This window comes from Pan troglodytes, chromosome 8, assembly GCF_028858775.2.
Source record: "Pan troglodytes isolate AG18354 chromosome 8, NHGRI_mPanTro3-v2.0_pri, whole genome shotgun sequence".
Taxonomy (NCBI): Eukaryota; Metazoa; Chordata; class Mammalia; order Primates; family Hominidae; genus Pan; species Pan troglodytes.
This window is the reverse complement of record NC_072406.2, coordinates 39,230,504-39,251,860: the sequence shown is the minus strand read 5'-3', so window position 1 is coordinate 39,251,860 and position 21,357 is coordinate 39,230,504. Positions and strand designations below refer to the sequence as shown.

General features: G+C 44.4%; 1 protein-coding gene across 1 annotated transcript in view; it reads right to left on the bottom strand.

Annotated features, from left to right (window-relative positions):
* GAD2 (glutamate decarboxylase 2) overlaps positions 1–21,357 on the bottom strand; it is an 88,064-nt gene that overhangs the window by 62,587 nt on the left and 4,120 nt on the right. The window contains exons 5-7 of the mRNA XM_009458100.5: positions 17,892–17,982; positions 17,217–17,329; positions 12,088–12,203 (exon numbers count right to left, since the gene is read on the bottom strand). Of these exons, the coding sequence (XP_009456375.1) occupies positions 12,088–12,203; positions 17,217–17,329; positions 17,892–17,982 (320 nt within the window). The remainder of the gene's footprint in view (positions 1–12,087; positions 12,204–17,216; positions 17,330–17,891; positions 17,983–21,357) is intronic.

The window sequence follows — 21,357 nt, the reverse complement described above, 5'->3', positions numbered from 1 at the left end:
GAGGGGAGACGTTTTAGCAAAGAATGCTGAGTTGGGCAACTACATCTGTCAGCAGCACATACTAGCAGACCACCCAGAGGAGTGAGGACGCAAACTACACCTCAGAAGATAACAACCTATTATCATCAAAGGGCCAAAAGGCCCTCTTCCCCTCAATGCAAGGAAGCTATTTATAGAGTTTTCCAAAATACCTCAATACACTTCAATTTTTTGTACTTCCACCTAAAAATACATGTGTGTGCACACTCATGCACGTGCATACACGTACAGAGGAAACTTGGAGAAAAAGGTAACGTGTTGGGGAAAGTTTTGTTAGAAGAAATGAGCAGAGGGCATTAAGGATATGTGACATGGGTGGCCTTCAGGTGAAGGGCTGTGCCAAGCCTGGGATCGGGGGATAGGCTGCTCTGGAGCACATCAGGCTGGAGAGGACAGCATCCCACTCCACCTGGCCCTAGACTGGAGGGTGTGGCATGAGTTCCTTCACTCTTCAATGGCTTCAGAAGACAAAATTCTGAACAAAAATTGGAAGCTACAAGAATTCAAATTTGTCGCAAAATAATCAAGACTCTTGTAATGATCAGTTGTTCATTAATAAAATGGCTGGGGAATGAGCTAATGAGAATACCCTCGTCCCCTCCCTGGATTTGGGAAAAATTACAGTAGAGCCTTGATAATAGAATCTAGTGCTTATTTAGGATTAAATCATATTTCTATTTGAGGACAATAGATATTAAAGCCCAAATAATTTTTATTTTCTACTAAATGAAAAAGTAAAGATTGATGGAAGAATAATTTCTCTCTCTCTCTCTTTTTTTTTTTTCTTTTTTGAGATGGAGTCTCACTCTGTCGCCCAGGCTGGAGTGCAGTGGCACGATCTCGGCTCACTGCAAGCTCCACCTCTCGGATTCACGCCATTCTCCTGCCTCAGCCTCCGGAGTAGCTGGGACTAGAGGCGCCTGCCACCACGCCTAATTTTTTGTTTTTGTATTTTTAGTAGAGATGGGGTTTCACCGTGTTAGCCAGGATGGTCTCGATCTCCTGACCTCATGATCCGCCCACCCCGCCTCGGCCTCCCAAAGTGCTGGGATTACAGGTGTGAGCCACTGCACCCATCCACATTTTTTTTTTTTTTTTTTGTGATGGAGTCTCACTCTGTTGCCCAGGCTGGAGTGCAGTGGCTCGATCTTAGCTCACTGCAACCTCCGCCTCTTGGGTTTAAGTGATTCCCCTGGCTCAGCCTCCCGAGTAGCTGGGATTACAGGCACCTGCCACCATGCCTGGCTAATTTTCATATTTTTAATACAGATGGGTTTTTGCTGTGTTGGCCAGGCTGGTCTCGAACTCCTGACCTCAAGTGATTTGCCCACCTCAGCCTCCCAAGGAAGAGTAATTTCTCTATTAAAAAAACATATGTAGGTAAACCAGACACAGGTTACATGATTCAGCTTATCCTTAAAACATGCACAAATAAATAAAGGATTTTATAATTATAAAATATTTGTAATTAAAAAAATAAGCAGGCTTTCTAGGTTTGAGTGGGATGAGAACATTCAGCTAAGAGTGAGCGAGAAGGAGCGTATCAGGCTGGAGAGGGCAGCGCCCATCCCTCCTAGCCCTAGACTGGAGGGTGCAGCATGAGCTCCTTCACTCTTTAATGGGGACAGTAAATCTAATCTCTTTAGAGATGGTGGGAGAGTAAGGTGAGTGGTAGAAAGCTCTGAGACAAACTAGTTTAGAATCTTGGCATGCCGGTTTCTCCTCCTCTATTAGAATTGGGACAAGACATCTGGAAAGCCGTATCAATTATTTCAAGCCATTGCTGATTTCATCCAAATATTTAACTGAGACTGAGATTTGACTGCCTAACAGATCACAGGGTTTCAGGGACAAGCCTCTGCTGGGCTTGGAGGACACAGATTATTAAGACAGTCCTCAGTGGCTGGCGACCTCCCCTACCTCATCTTCTGTCTTTGTTCCCCTCACTCTGTCTACCTGGTATGTTAGCTTTCCTGGTCTTCTGTGAGCTTGCTAAACTTGTTCTCGCTTCTGAGTCTTTGCACTTGCAGTTCATTTTCCTGGAAAACCTTCCTTCAAATACTTACATGGTTCCCTCCCTCATTCAATGTAGGTCTCTGCTCACATATCACCTCCACACAGAGATATTTTTATGACCATCCTGTAAAGTAGCTGACTACAACCCTAATCTCATCACCACATGACACTATTTCTAATAGTAGTTCACTGTGTGTCCACTACGAGAACACAGCAGGCTGTATGAGGGCGAAGACTTTGTCATAGCGTATAATTGAAAAAATATTTGTTGAATTTGTTGACCACATACTCAGATAACAAGTCCAGGGAAATGTCGCTATTTATTGCCATAATTATCTGGCCACAAATCCCAATGTTGGTGTGGCTCTGGTGGACTCCGTGGACCCCAATGCCTCGAATCTAAAGCCTATTCTAAAAGCAAGACCAGGGGTCTTCTTGGCACCTGCCCCAGAAGGCCTAAGGTGGGGTCCTGCCCAAGCTGGAGGCAGCTGTGTGTTCTCCTAACCAGGCCAGCTGCTAGAGGGAAGAAAGAAGCAACACAGAGACCTCAAATAAAGAGAAAGGACACACTGGCTGGGAAATCTTAGCTCTTAACTCTTCTGACATCCTATCAAGCATTCTACCTTCCAGCTCTGAGATCCATCAATTGACCAATTGTCCTCAGGCTTGATTCTTTTGTTCCAACACCCTTTGTGGGTGGAATTAGTGGGTGTGTGGGGAATGGGGATCATTATATATTGTCCTCAACAAGTAGATCTTGAAGCCCAGCCTATCAATGAGCTGGAATCTGCCTGTTTGACCCTTCCTCATGCTTCCTGACCACCCCCCCACCATCCCCCGGGCCAATCCCTCAGCAGTTGCAGTTCTCACCGTATCCTCCTCCTTCACACCCTTCTGACACCTCCATTCGCTTGCTCCTATACAGTACACCCTAAGATGTGAGGAAAATGATAGCTACAGCTTCCTTAGAAATACTGGTCGCCTCTGTCCTTACTTCTGCTCGCCAGCTGGCCCGAAAGAACATTCTCTTGCTAAAGCATTGGATTTACAAAGAAGCTTGTGCTCTGGGAGACCATCTCATTGGTTTCTAATTATGATGATCTGGAGGGGAGGGGACCTCCCAGACACATTTTTAGAGACTGTGTGATTCGCAGGTGATGTGGATCTGTACACAGGCACGTCTGTGAAGCTGCTATCTTATTAGTCACACTCAGTTCTGACTAGTAGATCAAGGTGGCCCCATTGTGAGCTTATACCCTAAATAAGTGTCAAATAAAAGGAATGATGTGTACCAGGTTAAGTTTAACATGAAAAGAGATCCAAGAATGATCTTCAGTGACAAATGTGAACATCAGTACTGAGTATGTCTTCAGTCATTTTGATCACTCTGTGGACAACAATTATTTCTATGATTGTGGATCACGAAGAGTGAATGAAAGTGTGTAATGGAAAGAGGTGATGTGAGGCACAATGATGAGGGTTTGACACCTGCTTCTATTTAGGCAAATTACTTTCTCATGCTGAGCCATGATTTGCTCAGGTGCAATGATGAAGTCCTCTCTTGGCTGAATTGATGTGAGAAGTGTAGCTGTGGCATGTGAGGTGCCTTACATATCATTTTTTGGGCTATCCCCAAAAAGGGTAGCCCTTCCTATCCTCTCATCCTCCTACCTAATGTGATACTGTCCTCAGGTCTCCCTCCTTACCTCAAGTGGCATTGTGAAATCTTCTAACAAAATTCATGTCAATCCCTTTCTTTTCTTTTGTGTGTGTGTGTGTGTGTGTGTGTGTGTGAGAGAGATGGAGTCTCGCCCTGTCACCCTGAAGTGCAGTGGTGCGATCTCAGCTCACTGCAACCTTTACTTCCCGGGTTCAAGTGATTCTCCTGCCTCAGCCTCCCAAGTAGCTGGGATTACAGGTGCCGCCATTACACCCTGCTAATTTTTGTATTTTTAGTAGAGGTGGGGTCTCACCATGTTGGCCAGGCTGGTCCCAAACTCCTGACCTCAGGTGATCCACCTGCTTCGGCATCCCAAAGTGCTGGGATTACAGGCATGAACCACTGCGGCCGGCTAATTCACTTTACTTCTTAAAATAAATATATGTATGTAGGGAAATCTCAAAATTATACAAGTAGCAATCTAGGATCTAGACTCTCCCAAGGCTGTGGATCCTTGAGTGTTGCTCTGGCACTTTGGGAGGAAGGGCACATCCCTCTTAAGGAAATCACTGGCCCTGACTCTGCTCTCCCTGCTCCCTCTGTCTCGTCTCCTGGCTGGGCTCAGCTCCTTCTAACGACAGTGTCATCTGTGAGGGGCTCACCGAGAGCCATGCGCAGTGCACTACCCTTCCCATGTATCATCTTGCTTCATCCTCCCCACAGCTACGGAAGCTGGGTATCATCATCCCCATTTTACAGATGAGGAGGAGATGAAGGGTCATGCCTTGGGAGGTGGCAGAGCAGGGCCTGTCACCATTTCATCAATTCCAAAGCTCACAGGATTTATCACTAACCTGGAGAACAATAAGTCTGTTCAGCCACTTTTGACCTGGCACTGGGAACAAGGGAGCATCCGTCACCTGGTGTGGATGGGATCTCAGGAGCCCCTTCCCATCCCTTTCTTCCCCAGAACAAAGGACACTCGCTGAGAGCGGGCACTGGGTGTGTTCTGCCCACTGCTCTCTCCCCCGTGCCAGAAGCAACGCCTGGCGCCTGCAGCACTAAAGGAAGGAAGGAATAAAGGAAGCATCTCTCTGCACAGTGGCTGAGTTGTGTCTCAGCACCTCACACCTTTGCCTCTCTGAGTGCGATGGGAATATCCCCAGGAGAGGCAATGGGGAGGTCTTACCTATCGCTTACATCTCAGCATGGCTTTCAGGTTCTTTCCTGAGAGGAGGTTTGGATGGACTGGGTAGAGGAGAAAATAACATGGGAGCGATGAGGGCCCTGAGGTGAGAAGGAGGTAGGAATGCAGCACCGGAGCAGGGGTGCTGAAGGTAAATAGATTTAGCCCACAATTTCACTCACTGTCAGTTCCAACTAAGGGGGGAGCAATACATTTTGTGGAAGTCATCTGTTTCCAAATTGCCCAAACAGCCCTGTTTCCAAACAGGTCACTGTTTAAAATAATTTTTTAAAGGAGATCTATTTTTGAAACTAAAAACCTCTCCAATAATGATACGTGAAAGTCATCTTTCTGGCCAGGTGCGGTGGCTCACGCCTGTAATTCCAGCACTTTGAAAGGCCAAGGCAGGCAGGTCACCTGAGGTCAGAAGTTCCAGCCCAGCCTGGCCAACATGGTGAAACCCCGTCTCTACTAAAAATACAAAACTTAGCCGGGTGTGGTGGTTGGCGCCTGTAATTCCAGCTACTTGGGAGACTGAGGCAGGACCATTGCTTGATCCCAGGAGGCGGAGGTTGCAGTGAGCTGAGATTGCGTCATTGTACTCCAGCCTGGGCGACAAGAGTGAGACTCCATCTCAAAAAAAAAAGAAAAAAGAAAAGAAAGTCATCTTTCTGAAGATGTGGTGGCTCAAGCCTGTAGGCCCAGCTACTTAGGAGGCGAGGCAGGAGGAGTGTTTGAGCCCAGGAGTTTGAAGCTTCAGCGAGCCATGATCGTACCACCGTACTCCAGCCTGGGTAACAGGGTGAAATCCTGTCTCTAAAATAAAATAATAAACTAAAATAGAGCAATTTTGAGAATTACCTCCCCACAGAAGTGGGTCGAAGTCACAAGGGGCCTCAGCAGAACATTGGCAACTGGTTCCGGGGGATGTGGGTGTGGGCCAGGCTTGTCATGTGAAGAGTGGAGTGAATTAGTTATGGTGATTTGCCTAAAGATCCACTGTTTGTTATGATTATGAAGAATATGTTTCCTAGATGAGGTTATGCTGTTTCGTGGAAGATATTTCTGGAAGAGCTTGTGCCACAAAGAAATAAGAGGAATTTGGAATTGAGCTCATGGTTTAGGCTTTCAAAGGATTCAGAGCTTGAGATGTGAATTATTGAGCTGGGATCTTAGCTTCCCTCTAAACCTACTTTAAAGAGAGAACCTAAAACTCATCAAGTTAATTTTTGCCAAGCCTTTGTATGACTGAAGATTTGGGGAACGGGATGAGATTCCAGCAAAGGATGTGTTGAACCAAAGGATTCTTAAGATCACTTTCAATTCTGAGATTTTGTGATTCTATATTTTAGAGAAAAGTAATCTTGGAACTCTTAAACACTTGCCACAGAAAGACTAGTTGTTTAATTTAGTCTTATTCAAGTTTTACAAGAAAACAGTTGATTCAAACAACCAGAAAAATTTAATAGGTTGCCCTCCTCATCAGATAAAGTAAAGCTCTAGTCTGTGTTGGTGGCCAGAAAAGAAGTGGGTAGCTTTGGTGGGGTGCAACAGAGACAGAGTGAAGCGTCATTTAGAAAACAAAATGACTCTTCCCTTCATGAATATGTGAACGTTTCTGGTTGGATGCAGAAGGCCACAGAGTCTCGCAATGTCGTTCCCATCCCTATGGCTCTAAACATGCCAAGTTACAAACTCAGTGCTCAGATTGGAAGAAGGGATAGTAATGTGACCTGGTTCAGTAGATCAGGAAATTAGCACGAGAATAACCAACATAGGGCCGGGCGCAGTGGCTCACGCCTGTAATCCCAGAACTTTGGAAGGCCAAGGCAGGTGGATCACCTGAGGTCAGGAGTTCGAGACCAGCCTGGCCAACATAGTGAAACCTTGTCTCTACTAAAAATACAAAAAATTAGCCGGGTGTGGTGGCATGCACCTGTAGCCCCAGCTACTCAGGAGGCTGAGGCAGAAGAATCGCTTGAACCAGGGAGGCAGAGATTGCAGTGAGCTGAGATGGCGCCACTGCACTCTAGCCTGGGTAACAGAGAGAGATTCCATCTCAAAAAAAAAAAGAAAAAAAAAAGAATAACCAACATGGGGAAAATGGGATTTAAGAAAGGATGCTACAAGTGAATTTAGAGCAGCTAGCCAGAGAGAAGCGTTTAGGACATCCAACCCAGTAGTTGAAAGAGCAGTCTTGGGCTGGCCACTATGCTAATCTCTTCAGTGATGGTGTCTAATTGAACCCTCCCAACAGTCTTATGAGAGGAGCATTAATATGACTTTCCTTTCCCAGATCAGAAAACTGAGGCATAGCGAGATTAAGTAACTTGTCCAGTGTCACACAACTAGTACATGATAAAACCATATATTTCAACCTGTGTTTGTCTGATTCCAGAGCCTATCCTTAGATGACACATCAAAGGAATGATTTTTCAATTCAATAAAATACACTGAATGCAAAAAAAGTTTATAAAGAGAAGTGTTGGTATTATTGAGAAATTACTGAGGCTTCGAATCTGGCTCTGCCATTGACTGGCTGTGACACCATGGGCAAAGTATCCCCCACCTCTGGGGCTTGGTGTCTTCATCTGTAAAAGAAGGTGGGATTTTTTTTTTTTTTTTTTGTCTTTTTTTTTTTGACGGAGTCTCACTCACTCTGTTGCCCAGGCTGGAGTGCAGTGGTGCGATCTTGGCTTACTGCAACCTCTGCCTCCCGGGTTCCAGTGATTCTCCTGCCTCAGCCTCCCGAGTAGCTGGGATTACAGGCGCCAACCAACATACCTGGCTAATTTTTGTATTTTCAGTAGAGATGGGGTTTCACCATGTTGGCCAGGCTGGTCTCAAACTCTTGACCTCAAGTAATCCTCCTGCCTCAGCCTCCCAAAGTGCTGGGATTACAGGCATGAGCCACCGCACCCGGCTGAGGTTGTTGTTTTTTAAAGTTGGTTGATATTTATGCAGAGCTCTCTGTGTCCCAGGCACTGAGGCACAAGTTCTATAAGGCTCTCATTTGATTTTCTAGGAGTCTTGGGCCTTGGAAACCTCTCAAAATGTGTGAAGAGAGAACACCCGAAGCAGCGTCTGTCTTGACCCATGGCCTCCCTCTCCTCACTGAGTCAACACAGCAGCCCCTCCATTATCCTTTCTCCTTGCCAGCCAAGCAATTGAGGAAAGAAGCCTCCATGCCAAGATTGATGTCGTCTAGCCGGAGAAAAGGCATTTGAGAAATGACTTGGTAATTTTCTTTTTTCTGCCTCTGGAGATCTATTTCTGGGGCTGGTGGAGACAGTGTGATTGTAAAATCTGAAAAGACCAAGAAAATATGTGGCCTGGCCTGAAGCCAGAAGGAAGCTACACTAAATGATGAATTGAAAATAATGTCTGAGGTCTAGAGCCCAGAAGGAACTAGCGATGGGGATCGTATTACCTCTTAACCTGCAGCTTCAAAGGCAGGACTCACTTTTAAGAGCTCACCTGTCCAGGATGGTTAGGGTCAAGGGTTCAAGAAGATGCAGGACGGCTTTAAATGAGCTCCGAAAACCCCCTCCAGCCCAACCCTACGAGATGATGAGAATGTTTTTTGGTAGAAAGAGAGAGTCACAAATTAGCATCAGTTTCACATTAAGAAAACAGCTCCTGGTGGAAACTTGATCAGGGAAGGTATAAGATGTTAAGTCAATTGATAAGCTGCTGTATACAAAGCTCTGTTGCTGAATCTTTTAATCTGGTTTCTACAGTGGTAGTCGGTGCATGGAGCTCACTGGTCTTGGACCCAGTAAACCCAGTCTGATCTTGGCTCTACCTACCTAGCTGATTTCAGCCTCCTCATTTGTAAAATGCAGATAACAATCTTTGTTCTACTTGTCCCATAAGGTTGCTGTGAGAATCAAAGTTCCATATCTTCAAAGTGTTTTGGAAACTGTCAAATAGTAGTCAGATATAAGGTGTTATATATTAGAAAAACTATTTGTCAAAAATGATAAGGCAATGATAACCCAAATGATAGGCCAAAGTTAGAGCCTATTGGTATTTTAGGAGATCTTCATAATTCAAATGATCCTTCACAACTGTATGCATAGATAGAGACACAAGAAGGAGAAGGGAGAGTCAAATGGTTGTTATACGGCCGAACTGTGTTTCTTTCTCAGAAATGAAGAAGTAGTCTGGGCGTGGCGGCTCACTCCTGTAATCCCAGCACTTTGGGAGGTGAAGGCGGATGGATCACCTGAGGTCAGAAGTTTAAGACCAGCGTGGCCAACATGGTGAAACCCTGTCTCTACTAAAAATACAAAAATTAGCCAGGTGTGGCGGCACGTGCCTGTAGTCCCAGCTACTCTACTCCAGAGGCTGAGGCAGGAGGAATCTCTTGAACCCCAGAGATGGAGGTTGCAGTGAGCCGAGACTGCACCACTGCACTCCAGAGATCACGCCACGGCACTCCAGCCTGGGCGACAGGGCTAGACTCTGACTCAAAAAAAAAAAAAAAAAAAAAAAAGTAGACAGAGTTTACAGTATCAGGAAAAGAAGGTAGAGCAAAATTGTTATTTTTAGATCCTCAGACCACATGGCCTGATCAAGTCTCAGTCAATTTACATAAAGCATGAGGCTGAGAAGCTCATGCCCAAACCAGAGATGCCTGGCAGAGAGCACAGAGTGGCTTGCTGCTGGACCAAACTCATTTTAACTTGTGGACGCAGCTTGGAAGCCAAAAGAAAAAGATGCCCAATAAAAGATCATCTGGACTTTTTGAGGCTGAGAATGTAATAACATGTAACTATTTAGGGGTCCAAACCCATTTCAGGAAAATAGTAATTGAGGAGAAAAATAGATCACGTTTTTCTATCCTTGGAGAAGCTGAGAAAAGAAAGTTATCTCCTGGTGGGGTACTAGGTAGAGTGGGCTGAATAACAGATACTCCCTGCCACAAAAATCACATCCTCATCTTCAACACCGTGAATATGTTACTTTATATGGTAAAAGGGACTTTGCAGATGTGATTAGGTTAAGGTTGAGACGGGGGATTGCCCTGGATTATCTGAGTAGATCCAAAAGAGAGAGGCAGGAGAGCCACAGGTGGAAAGAGATGTGGTGGTAGAAGTAGAGGTGAGAGAGAGAGAAAGAGATCCAAAGATGCTATGCTGCTGGTTCTGAAGATGAACCAAAAAATGTAGGTGGCCTCTAGAAACTGGAAACAGCAAGGAAACGGAATCTTCCAGAGAGCCTCCAGGAAGAATGCAGCCCTGCTTTTCCCATTTTAGATTTTTGACCCCCAGAACTATAAGATAATACATTCATATTGTTGTAAGCCACAAAGTTTGTGATCATTTGTTCCAGCAGCAACAGAAAGGTAAAATACTAAGTAATTTTAGGCTGTGTGGTTTTTGCCCAATGTGACCTCTATACGTTGAAGAAGGACATTTCACAAAATAAAACCCCAAAAGATGACTGAAAACAAGATGCTTTGATAATTTGTTAACATGGAATTGCTAGTTTCCTTTAATTCCACAGCTACTGCTATGGTAATGAACTGCATCCACTGATTTCCAATCTATTTCCTTGTCATGGACACCTACAGACACACACAGAGACAGACACACACACATAGATACACATACCTCACTTAAAATAGGAAATAGAAAAAGTTCATGGCGGATCTGGATCTGAGACCCACCACGGTTCCCTGCGTCTCCTGAGTGACATTTCCTTACAGGAGCCCTGAGTCTCCCTCTAGGCCCTTCCTCCCTCCCTGTCTCCTAGTTCGCTGGCTATCAGAGGGCTTCCTGATTGTCTCTGAGGCAGCTGTATTCCAAAGCCCAGGCTACTGTGAGGCAGAGATCATGAAGGAACAGTCTTATGTTTTTGTTTTTTTTGAGAATGTAGTGTGGCTCTGTTGCCCAGGCTGGAGTGCAGTGATGCGATCTCTTCTCACTGCAACCTCCGCCTCCTCGGTTCAAGTGATTCTCCTGCCTCAGCCTCCTGAGTAGCTGGGATTACAGGTGCCTACCACCTTGTCTGGCTAATTTTTTTGTATTTTTAGTAGAGATGAGGTTTCACCATGTTGGTCAGGCTGGTCTTGAACTCCTGACCTCAAATGATCTACCTGCCTCAGCCTCCCAAAGTGCTGGGATTACAGGCATGAGCCACCGTGCCTGGTACAGTGCTATTTCTTTATGGTAACAAAACCTCTGGTCAAGTCAGCCAAAGATGAATGTTAAATGGTTCAGGCTGGGTATGATGGTGGCTCATGCCTGTAATCTCAGCACTTTGGGAGGCCGAGGTGGAATGATCACTTGAGGCCAGGAGTTTGAGACCAGCCTAGCCAACACTGCAAGACCCTGTCTCTATAAAAAATAGAAAAATTAGTCAGCCATGGTGATACATATCTGGAGTCCCTGCTATCCAGGAGGCTGATGTGGGAGGACTGCTTGAACCTAGGAAGTTGAGGCTGAGGCTGCAGTGAGCTGTGATTGCACCACTGCACTACAGTCTGGGTGACATAGTGAGACTGTCTCAAATAAACAAACAAACAAAAAGGCTCAAGGCACCACGAGGGCAGAATATCAGATCAGTGGGCTGAGTTTTCAAACAGAAAAACTGTATCAAAGGCTCCTCTGGAGTTTTGCTTACATGGGCGTAGCATCAATGGTCCAAATGAGCTCACAGTCCCTCTGCCTTCCCTCCTCTTCCCCTTCCCTCCTCTTCCCCTTCCCTTAATATGCAACTTGATTGCGCAGAAGCGAAGGGTAGGAACTAGAGCTAAAAATATTTTCCTTTATCTTTTTTTTTTTTTAGACAGGGTCTTGCTCTTTCATCCAGGCTGGAGTGCGGTGGTGCAATCACGGCTCACTGCAGTCTCGACCTCCTGAACTCAAGTAATTCTGCTACCTCAGCGTCCTGGGATCATAGGTTTGTGCTACCACATCTGGCTAATTTTTTTTTAATTTTCTGTGAAGATGGGGTTTCACTATATTGCCCAGGCTGCTCCTTTATCTTTGAGGGTTTTCCTGAATTTCAAAGAGTCAAGGAGGACACCCCATAGTACCACTCAGCTTTCTCCCCCATTCCCTCCCAAGGTGTCTTCCAGAAAGAGGGCCTCTGGGGATAATGCATTTCCAGCCATCACTCCTTAAACTCGGGCTTTATGGAACATAACCTTAAACTTGGAAGGAACAGAAACACATACGTGCTCAGACGTGAAGGCAATGAGCCTGGGAACAGCAGCCATTCCTTTCTCCTTGACTTCCGGGAACATCTTAAAGCGTGCGATCATCATGGCATACATGTTAGATATGGCGCCACCTAAAGTGCACAGCAACACACAGTTACTTTATTTATTATCAACCTCATTTCACATGCAAGCAACATTCCTTATTTCCACTGACCTGAGTCCTCCTTGGACTCAGAAGAAAACCCTATTGACTATCTTTAAACTGAATCCTCAGACTCAAAAGCGCTACCCCAGAGGGCACATTGGGACAGGACAGGTGCCACCGCCACACCCCATCTCAGTCACTAAGGGGAACTGCAGTGGATTCTACTCTTGCTGGAAGCCCTTTGAAGAGGTTTTTAATTCAAAAGCAAAAGGTTTGCCTCCATCCCAGCTTGTGAGCGTGGTCATTCTGCAGTAGGTGTGTAAAATTCTGGTTATATCTGGATGGAGAAACCTTTTCTTTTTTTTTGTTTTCATTTCAACTCATTCAGTGCCTTGCACTTGGATTAAGATAAATCAGCTGTTACTGGTGTAAGCTGTTAATCAACTTTTTTTTTTTCTTGAGACAGGGTCTCACTCTGTTGCCCAGGCTGGAGTGCAGTGGCACGATCTCCGCTCACTGCCACCTCCATCTCCCGGGTTCAAGCGATTCCCCTGCCCCAGCCTCCCAAGAAGCTGGGACCACAGGCATGCGCCACCACACCCGGCTAATTTTTTTGTGTATTTTTAGTAGAGATGGGGCTTCACCACGTTGGCCAGGCTGGTCTCAAACTCCTGACCTCAAATGATCCACCCGCCTCGGCCTCCCAAAGTGCTAGGATTACAGGTGTGAGCCACCACGCCTGGCCTAATCAACAATTTTTACTGAGCAGCAGTCCCCAACCTTTTTGGCAGCAGTGATGCGTTTCGTGGAAGACAATTTTTCCACATATGGAAGGTCAGGGGCTGGTGGGGGTGGGGTGGAGAATGCTTTTGGGATGAAACTGTTCCACCTCACATCATTAGGCATTAATTGGATTCTCGTAAGGAGCATGCAACCTAGATCCCTCGCATGCGCAGTTCACAATAGGGTTCACGCTCCTATGAGAATCTCATGTGGCTGCTGATGTGACAGAAGGCAGAGCTAAGGCGGTAATGCTCGCTTGCCCCTTGCTCACCTCCTGCTCTGTGGCCCCGTTCCTAATAGACCGCAGACCTGTACCGATCCACCACCAGGGGGTTGGGGACCCCTGTTATAAAGGATAAACCTCCAAGTCCATCTCATACTCATCTGTTCATTCCCTCTAAACTAGTTCTTCCCTCTCAAAGACATCATTGAAATAGAATTGTATTAGCTAACAAAACTTATTTCATAAGTATAGAAAAACGTACAAGTAAGAGAATTTTCAGTCCATATTGTGTTACTTTTTCTGTGTCATCCAAAAGTTGTCAGGGATTCCACGCCATAAGATTTGTGTCTTGTAAGTAGAGTCTCACTTGACAAGCAAAGAAAACCCAGGGCTGTTGGGAAGTTTAGGATGTTTGCAATTCAGGAAAGACAGATTGTCATGAATGCAAATTAATATGCTGGGATGGAAGACATGAGGCCATGGGGCAGAGTGAAGGTACTGCCTCTACCTCCTGACCAAGGGGAACACCCCAAGTCCTGCCGTCACGTGAGTGTTGTGAGTTACTCTCCTTCCTGGTGGCAGAGGAGCAGGAGGGCTCCATGTCAAGCTGAATGGCCCAGGCAGGGGTATGACCTTTGTCTCTTGAGCCCTGGGCTCTGATTCAAGCAGGCTGCCCAGCACAGAGCACTCATCACCCAGACACATGCCTCTGTCCTCAATCAAAATCAGGGCGATTCCTTCCTTTCTGGACTCTAGAGACACAGGACAGGTAGAATCAGGTAGAATCCAGGTCACGCCTGCTCTGAGCAGACACCCGGTATGAAAGGCTGGCTGTAGGATGCTGGAAGCAGGGTCTGCTTCAAAAGGAAATTCCATCCTAGCTCATGGTTTTGGCACTTACTGACATTTTGGGCAACATAACTGGTGAGGGCTGACCTGGGCATTGTAAAGTGTTGAGCAGCATCCCTGGTTTCTACCCACCAGATGCCCATAGCACCCTCTCCCCCAGACAATCAAAAGTATCTACAGATATTGCCAAATGTCCCTTGTGGAGAGCAAAATGATCTTGTTTGAGAATTTAGTTGTTCTTAAAGAGGCTGGAGAAGGAAGGAGGGAAGAAGAGAAAGGGGAAGACGTATCCTAAGAAAGTGCTCTTCACGTGCATTTCTTCTGAAGCTTCCAGCCCTGCCCTCCCACACCTCACTCTGCAACTCAGCTGTCCTCTGGCTAAAGGCTCAGCAGCTCTGAGTGAGAGAAAGAGGCTTCTGGGCCTCCAGGCAGAGAAGACTGTTTTGTGTAACAGAGGCATGAGGACAAATGCGTGAGCCCTACCTGCTCTTATTTCCTACGAATCCTCTAAGAAAGGATGTAAAAGCAAGTGCTACTTTGGGAGACTGAGGTGGGCAGATCACCTGAGGTCAGGAGTTCAAGACCAGCCTGGCCAACATGGTGAAACCCCATCTCTACTAAACATACAAAAATTGGCTGGGCATGGTGGTGCATGCCTGTAATCCCAGCTACTCTAGAGGCTAAGGCATAAGAATTGCTTGAACCCAGGAGATGGAGGTTGCAGAGAGCTGAGATCGTGCCACTGCACTCCAGCCTTGGCGACAGAATGAGACTCTGTCTCAAAAAAATAAAAAATAAAATACATGAATAAAAGCAAGTGCTGAAGCATTATGAAAACCCTGTTAGCTAGGAAAAGGTCAGTGACTAAGCCAAGCTTTCTTTCCTAGCCCCTCTTTAGTCTTTGTGTTTTGTGACCTGCTGAGCAGTAAGGAATGCTCTGTATTTCTCTGGTTCCCAGTGTAGGTGACATCACAAAAGCAGATTTCTTCTAGGAGTCCTAAAGGACTTTCCATGAAGCATGAAGGCTTTGGATATTATCGATGGAGGTATGACACAGTATGTTTTAAGTCACAGACCTAACTCTTCACATTGAGTCCCAGGGAATGAGACTTTTAGATCCCAGATGCATAAGATGTGTGGCTTTCTCTATCCCCACCCCTTAAATTGTAAGACCCTTTACTGCAGGAGCAAGGCTGGTTGTTCCCGGGAATAGCATCCATAGCCAGTAAGGATGTGATGAGCCATTTCTCCTCTGTGATGTCTTGTAGAAAGTAGAGCAGAAACAGGTTGCAATGACCTTTTCTGCTGTCTCTTCCCAACTTTGCAATGTCTGCACTGCACTGTAGTGTGACATCTATGGCCTGCATCTTGGCGTAAGAGCAAATGGGTCTTTAGGGTCCAAGGAAGCCTATAATTCCCATGCTCAAGCTGAAGTCTTCTCCATGTGAAAATCCCCCATCATCAATGAGGGTGGAGGGTAAGCTCTAAGCCTAGCAGAACTGCCAAAGAGAATTCTTTCTCTGGGTGTATGTTTTCTGGGGCATGTAGGTTTTTCAGACCAGCCAGGTAAATTAGGCCTAGCTGTTAGTCAAATTAGTCAAATTTTCAGGATCAACAGGTACATCTGTCCTCTCCCTACTCCCGGGGACCATTAAAACTTATACACGGGAATAAATTCAGCATAAAATAAATGCAAATAAAAGAAAAAAAAATAGAGCCCAGCATGTTCTTGATTCATCTCAGGGACAGATCAATCCTATAACCAACCACACAAGGGTGGGAAGAAGAAAGGTAGAAATGATGTGGATCTCTGTACCCCACCTCATTCCTCATGAAAAATGTTTTCAAAGCATCAGGCAATGATGACAAAGCTCCCTCAACAGGGATGGTTTTCCAAAGGAAAACTAAGTACTAAGTGCCAAAGAAAGTAAAGGCTAGCTTAAAATTCATCACAGCTGGTGTTCAATGACTTTTTAAAAGGCTAATTTTCCCTTCCATTTAACTAACACCTTTTCCTTCAGCACCTGAAAAATTGTGCTATATATTTAAACACATAAAATAGCTGACCAGAGCTTGCAGGCAAACATGCTTAACTTAAGCCCTGGCCTTGGGGTCACTCTTGCTTACTTATCATTTCTTCTTTTCACTTTTTCTTTTCTCCCCTATCCCCGCCTCATCATTTGCTTGTCTTTGTAGATTTGCTGAAGAGAGAGCACAACCACTTGGCCTTTGCTCTGTCTGACACAACGGCAGGTGTTGCTCTGGCCTCTCTCTCAGGTGGGTCCTGTCTCAGTGGACTAATGACACCCACTCCTGCCACTGATTAGCTGATGGTCTGCACATCGGGTTTCTTTTCCATGGGTCAGTGACTCTCTTTCCATTGCCTTCCTAACTTCTATTTCTTTTCTGCATCAAACCAACGTCACACACAGAACCGTAAACCAAGGGCACAGCTTTTTGTTTCAGGTTGATTCTCTTGGCTGGAAGAGGTCTAAGTAATGGAGCTTAGAATGCAATGGCTGGTGATGAAAAGGCAGGATGGAAAAGACTGAATGGCATGATAAAGAAGAGAAGGGATGAGAAAGCTCTTGAAGAAATCATCACCCTCTTTTTTTGCTCTAAGAAATTCTCTCCCAAAGCGTTCTCTGTCCTCCTTGAAATTAGTGTAAATCCACTTTGGTGCTTGTTATTTCAAAGACTGAGTGGTCCATATGCTCTACTAAGTAGATATACCTTGCTATGCACCCTTGAACAGCAAATGCTTTATGAAATGAGGCTACCCGTTTCCTTTCACTAATTCTAGGAAGAGCATCAGAGAGTGAATTTCCTGATTAGGAATCTTGATTCCTTTGTTCCACATTATCCATACATCCTGTTTGTAGGGTCACAGTAGAAGCACTGGGTAAGTACCATCTCTGATTACGCTCAGTTTGCACACAAATAACTGCTGTTCAAGCATAGGTTACTTAGCTTGGAGGCATGTTCAATGGTCATGTGCACTTAATCACAGTCATTCTTTTGATCAACACACAGTCTATTTAACCTAAGCAGAGGCATAGGCTACATTTTTAATCTTCCCTAGGTTTACAACAAGGCATTGCATATTAGAAGAAAAAACACAAAGAAAGTTGAAATATCATGTACCGGGAGAAAATATCCCATCGCCAGAGCCCCCTGGCCAGCCAATGATTTCTCTCATTTTCTTTAGTGTGACATATTCCAAAAGCACAAATACTGGAGCAATTTCATAGGTGAACCTGAAATGTAGTAATGGCCACATTTTACCTCTGTAACTCAGATAAATAATTTACAATCATTACAATAGCTACAGAACTATTTCCTTTTTCAAAACATACATTTACAAGTGTTATGATTATAACATTAAGCAGAGAGAAAATTATTTCAAAAAGGCCTTCCAAAATGTTTATTTTTTCTATATCCCTACAGTCAAGAGCTCCAACTACTGACATAATGCACGAGGGGAATTTATTGTACTGAATAAATAAAAAATATTGCAGAGTAACATGATTTAAAATATAATATCTGGTCCCATTTGTCTTTGACATTATGCACAATAATAAATCAAACATGTGAGAAAAAAGTCTCTTTTGTATTTTAAAAATTTTGTAGAGTTTGATTACATGGAAGATGTATCAGGACTACTTTCTGTTACATTAAAGTGAACACTCACACTTCAGAAGTTTGTATCACTATTTTAGTGGCTACTTAATAAAAACAGATTTTCACATAAGATGTAAAGACTATGGAATGTCACTAATAATTATCCTAAATTACATAAAAACACATTTGGCTACTTACATGTTAGTATTTGCTGTTGATGTCAGCCAGTCTGCTGCTAATCCAACCATATCCAATCCAGTGGAAAGTTGATTGAAGTATCTAGGATGCCCTGAATAAAATGGAATACCAGAATCAGGATTGCCTCCAGTGAAAATAAATGCCTCTCAAACACATGATTTCTCTAGCTAAAGGACCTTGAAAGATCTGTCAGTAACAGGAAATCCATAAGTAGAAATCCAACATGTACAGATGTGTGTATGCACACGAACACACACACACACACACACACACACATGCACATACACACACACACACCATAAAAGTGTTTCCTCTAACCACAAAGACTACTTTAGGTTTTGATATTTCTTAAAACATACCCTACAAATCTTCCTTTAATCGTATCCTATAAATATAACAAATATGGTTTGCAATCTGCACGAGTCTCTTTTCTATTTTCAATATTTTCACAAGCTAAAATGCTACTGCAACCCACAGCCATTCAGACAGGTTACTTCTCCTTTATACTCATGCTGCTAGAAGTCCTTTTTTGTTGTAGTCGTTCTGAGAATCGGTCATACCATGACATCCGCCAGGCATGCCAACATTCATAATAATATCAGTGACAAATGGCTGATGATTACAAAAGACAGGGCAAAAATGAGAAAATAGGACACTCTGCTGAATGATTTGCCCTGGATTCAAAAGGTGATGATTGTCTAAAGATGGCATGGACAAAGCTAATTCTTGTCAATTCTTCTTTGTTAATTATAAACAACAGCGCTCCTCCATAGTTGTGATTTAAAATAAGGCCACATACAGTCAACATCACTGTTTTATCAACAAGATACAGAAAGATATATTCGATCGACTGATTAGTCCATCGCAAGGCTTATCTAATTAACTTCTAGATTCCTCTAAAACTCTCTAAATGGATTGACATCCACACTCTCCTGAGGCTATTATTTAAAATGTGATTATAAATATGTCATTAGCATTCAGTTTTCTCCTCTTGCTCCACAAAAGCCTGTCATCGATAGGTCCATGATTTGCACAGCAGCAAAAATTTTAGAAGATGGGCCATTATGGAAATAGCATCTGATAAAAAGGTATCTTCCACATCCTGGACATCTGTCTGAAGCCTGGGATGTGATCGTCTCTCATCTCCAGCACAGACAAAACAAGATAAAGGAAGGCAATGGGGAAGAGCAGGGACAAAAGTCAATGGCTAGCTTATCTCCTGCACTGGAGTGCTCTCTTATCAGCCTCAGGCATGTGGCCAGACAGACACTGGGTAAAGATATAAGCTGGGAGGGAGCCCATTTTAGCGGGATCAGGACTTGTGTTATCTATTGTACATTCTCCAGCATTGTTTTATGTCCTTGTGGCCTCGTGTGGTACCCCTCTATCTCTGATGCTGACCCCCTCAGTTTACCCATCCACGAAGGGTGAGAAGGCTTTTTTGCTGCTGTGGCCACTGAGGTCTGGAGCAACCCTTCACTCCTCTCTGCCTCATGGACTCCCCATTTCATTATGCTTGCAGCTGAAATCACAGCCATTTCCTCCCTCCCGATGCTCCTTCATTTCTCTTTCCCTAACCCTTTTTTTTTCAAGTGAGGAAATTAATAAGGATTATAATTCATATTCATTTTCTGGATGAATGTGGTGTCTATGATTAGACAGTATTTAACTCTAGGGAAACTTGGGAATGAAAACCTGTGCATAAGATGGAGAGAGATTGCGAGGGGTGTGTTGTGCCTCTGGATATCAGAAGGCCAATTCACCCTGATGATAACTTTCCGTAAACAGTGAAAACAGGTTTGACGCTTTCATTGCTAGGTTTCCCTTCCTCCCTATATATATTTTGACCTTGCTCTGCCATTTCACCTGAATCTCTTCCGCCTCAAAAATTTCATTCCCTGATGATGATGTGAAAATAGGGAGGGAGATAGTTTGACAGGTCAGATCAACAGGCTCTCTCGATTTCTGGCAGAAATATTCCCCTAGTGACATTTGCTCCCATCCTGTGGCCCCTACAGGCTGCTTCCTAGGGCTGCCCAGCAAATCAAGACAGGGCTCTCTCCAAGGAATTGTGAGACCTGCCCCCATCGGTCAGGTGTCCCTGCAGCCCTTGGCCTCCTGCTGCTGTCGCCACCCTGCCAGGCCCTGTGATGGGAGCAGAGCGCACTGCGTCAGCCATCGGGTGGCCACACAGCCTGTGCAGCCAGGAAGGTGGCGAGCTTGAGATGTGAGAACTGGCTGCTCAGACTCAGGGATGCTCCCTGCAGACTAGCAAATGAGCCCGGAAGGATGCGCAGACTCTGCGAACAACCAGCCTCAGGCAACTCTGACCCTGGTGCTCATGATCAGTTGGGAAGAAGCCAAAAGTCAGTCCAAACTGCTCTTTATGTCCTGGCAACACTCACACTAGGGCTGCCTCATCTACTGATGCTTAATTCCCTTTGTCTGATGGTTTGGTAAAAGATTCAGGACCACATTTAAGTCCTACTCTTCCCCAGCCAGCACCACCACCACTAGCACCAAATCTAATGATCTCTGCAAATGCAAATTATTCTGGAATTCTATCATTCTCTGCTCAGTTTTCCGTGTTCCAACATTTCTTTTTACAGAGGTAATTTTAACAATCCATGAAGACTTCATTTTCCCACTGCCCTTCACTCCTCTCTAAGCTTGGAGCCCAAGTGGAAATCAGGTTAAGGTCTCTCAGTAGAAACAAGATGATAATATGCATTTTATAAAATAATCTCTTGAGTATTAAAATGTCTGCTAGTAGCAAGGATGGTAACTAATTTGACATACCCTAAATAGCACTAGATGACAAGTATGACAGTTATAGCACAGAAATCTATAAAGTTGCCAGCTGAATAGAGAAAATGACTGCTGTTAATTTTTTGAAATGCTATTTGAAGGAAAAGGCCAGCAGACTAAATATGTTATGAAAACTATTGAGAGATTGAATTGATATGCCTTGCTTAGAAATCCAACTTAATCCATCACATTTTTATCTGAACTTTAAATAAAATGCATTACAGTGACACCTAACAGTTCCACAAGCATTATGGCAAAATGTAAGTATTGAATTAGCCCATCTTTTCCTGGCACTAAATGCAACGTTGATAGACAGAACTATTACTTTCATTGACTTGCAGTTCCCGTTATCTTAACTCTGTAGACTGCATTTCAGGCACCACTAGCTTTCAAGGATGAAGACGCAAAACATTTCCATAGGTTCTTTTTGGTTTGGTAGCAATACAAACAATAGGTAGCAATTTACTATTAACGTATCTAAATATAAGGTATGGGGAATGGGTCAAAAAATGAATTAAAAGCATCACTGAGGATTGCACTATGAATGCAGGAAAAGCTGAGGAGGGGTAGGAAAATTTTTAATGCCTGGTATAAACATCACGTGGGTTCTTCATGAACGCTGAGGATGATGTCTAATACACCTTCAAAACTCCTATTC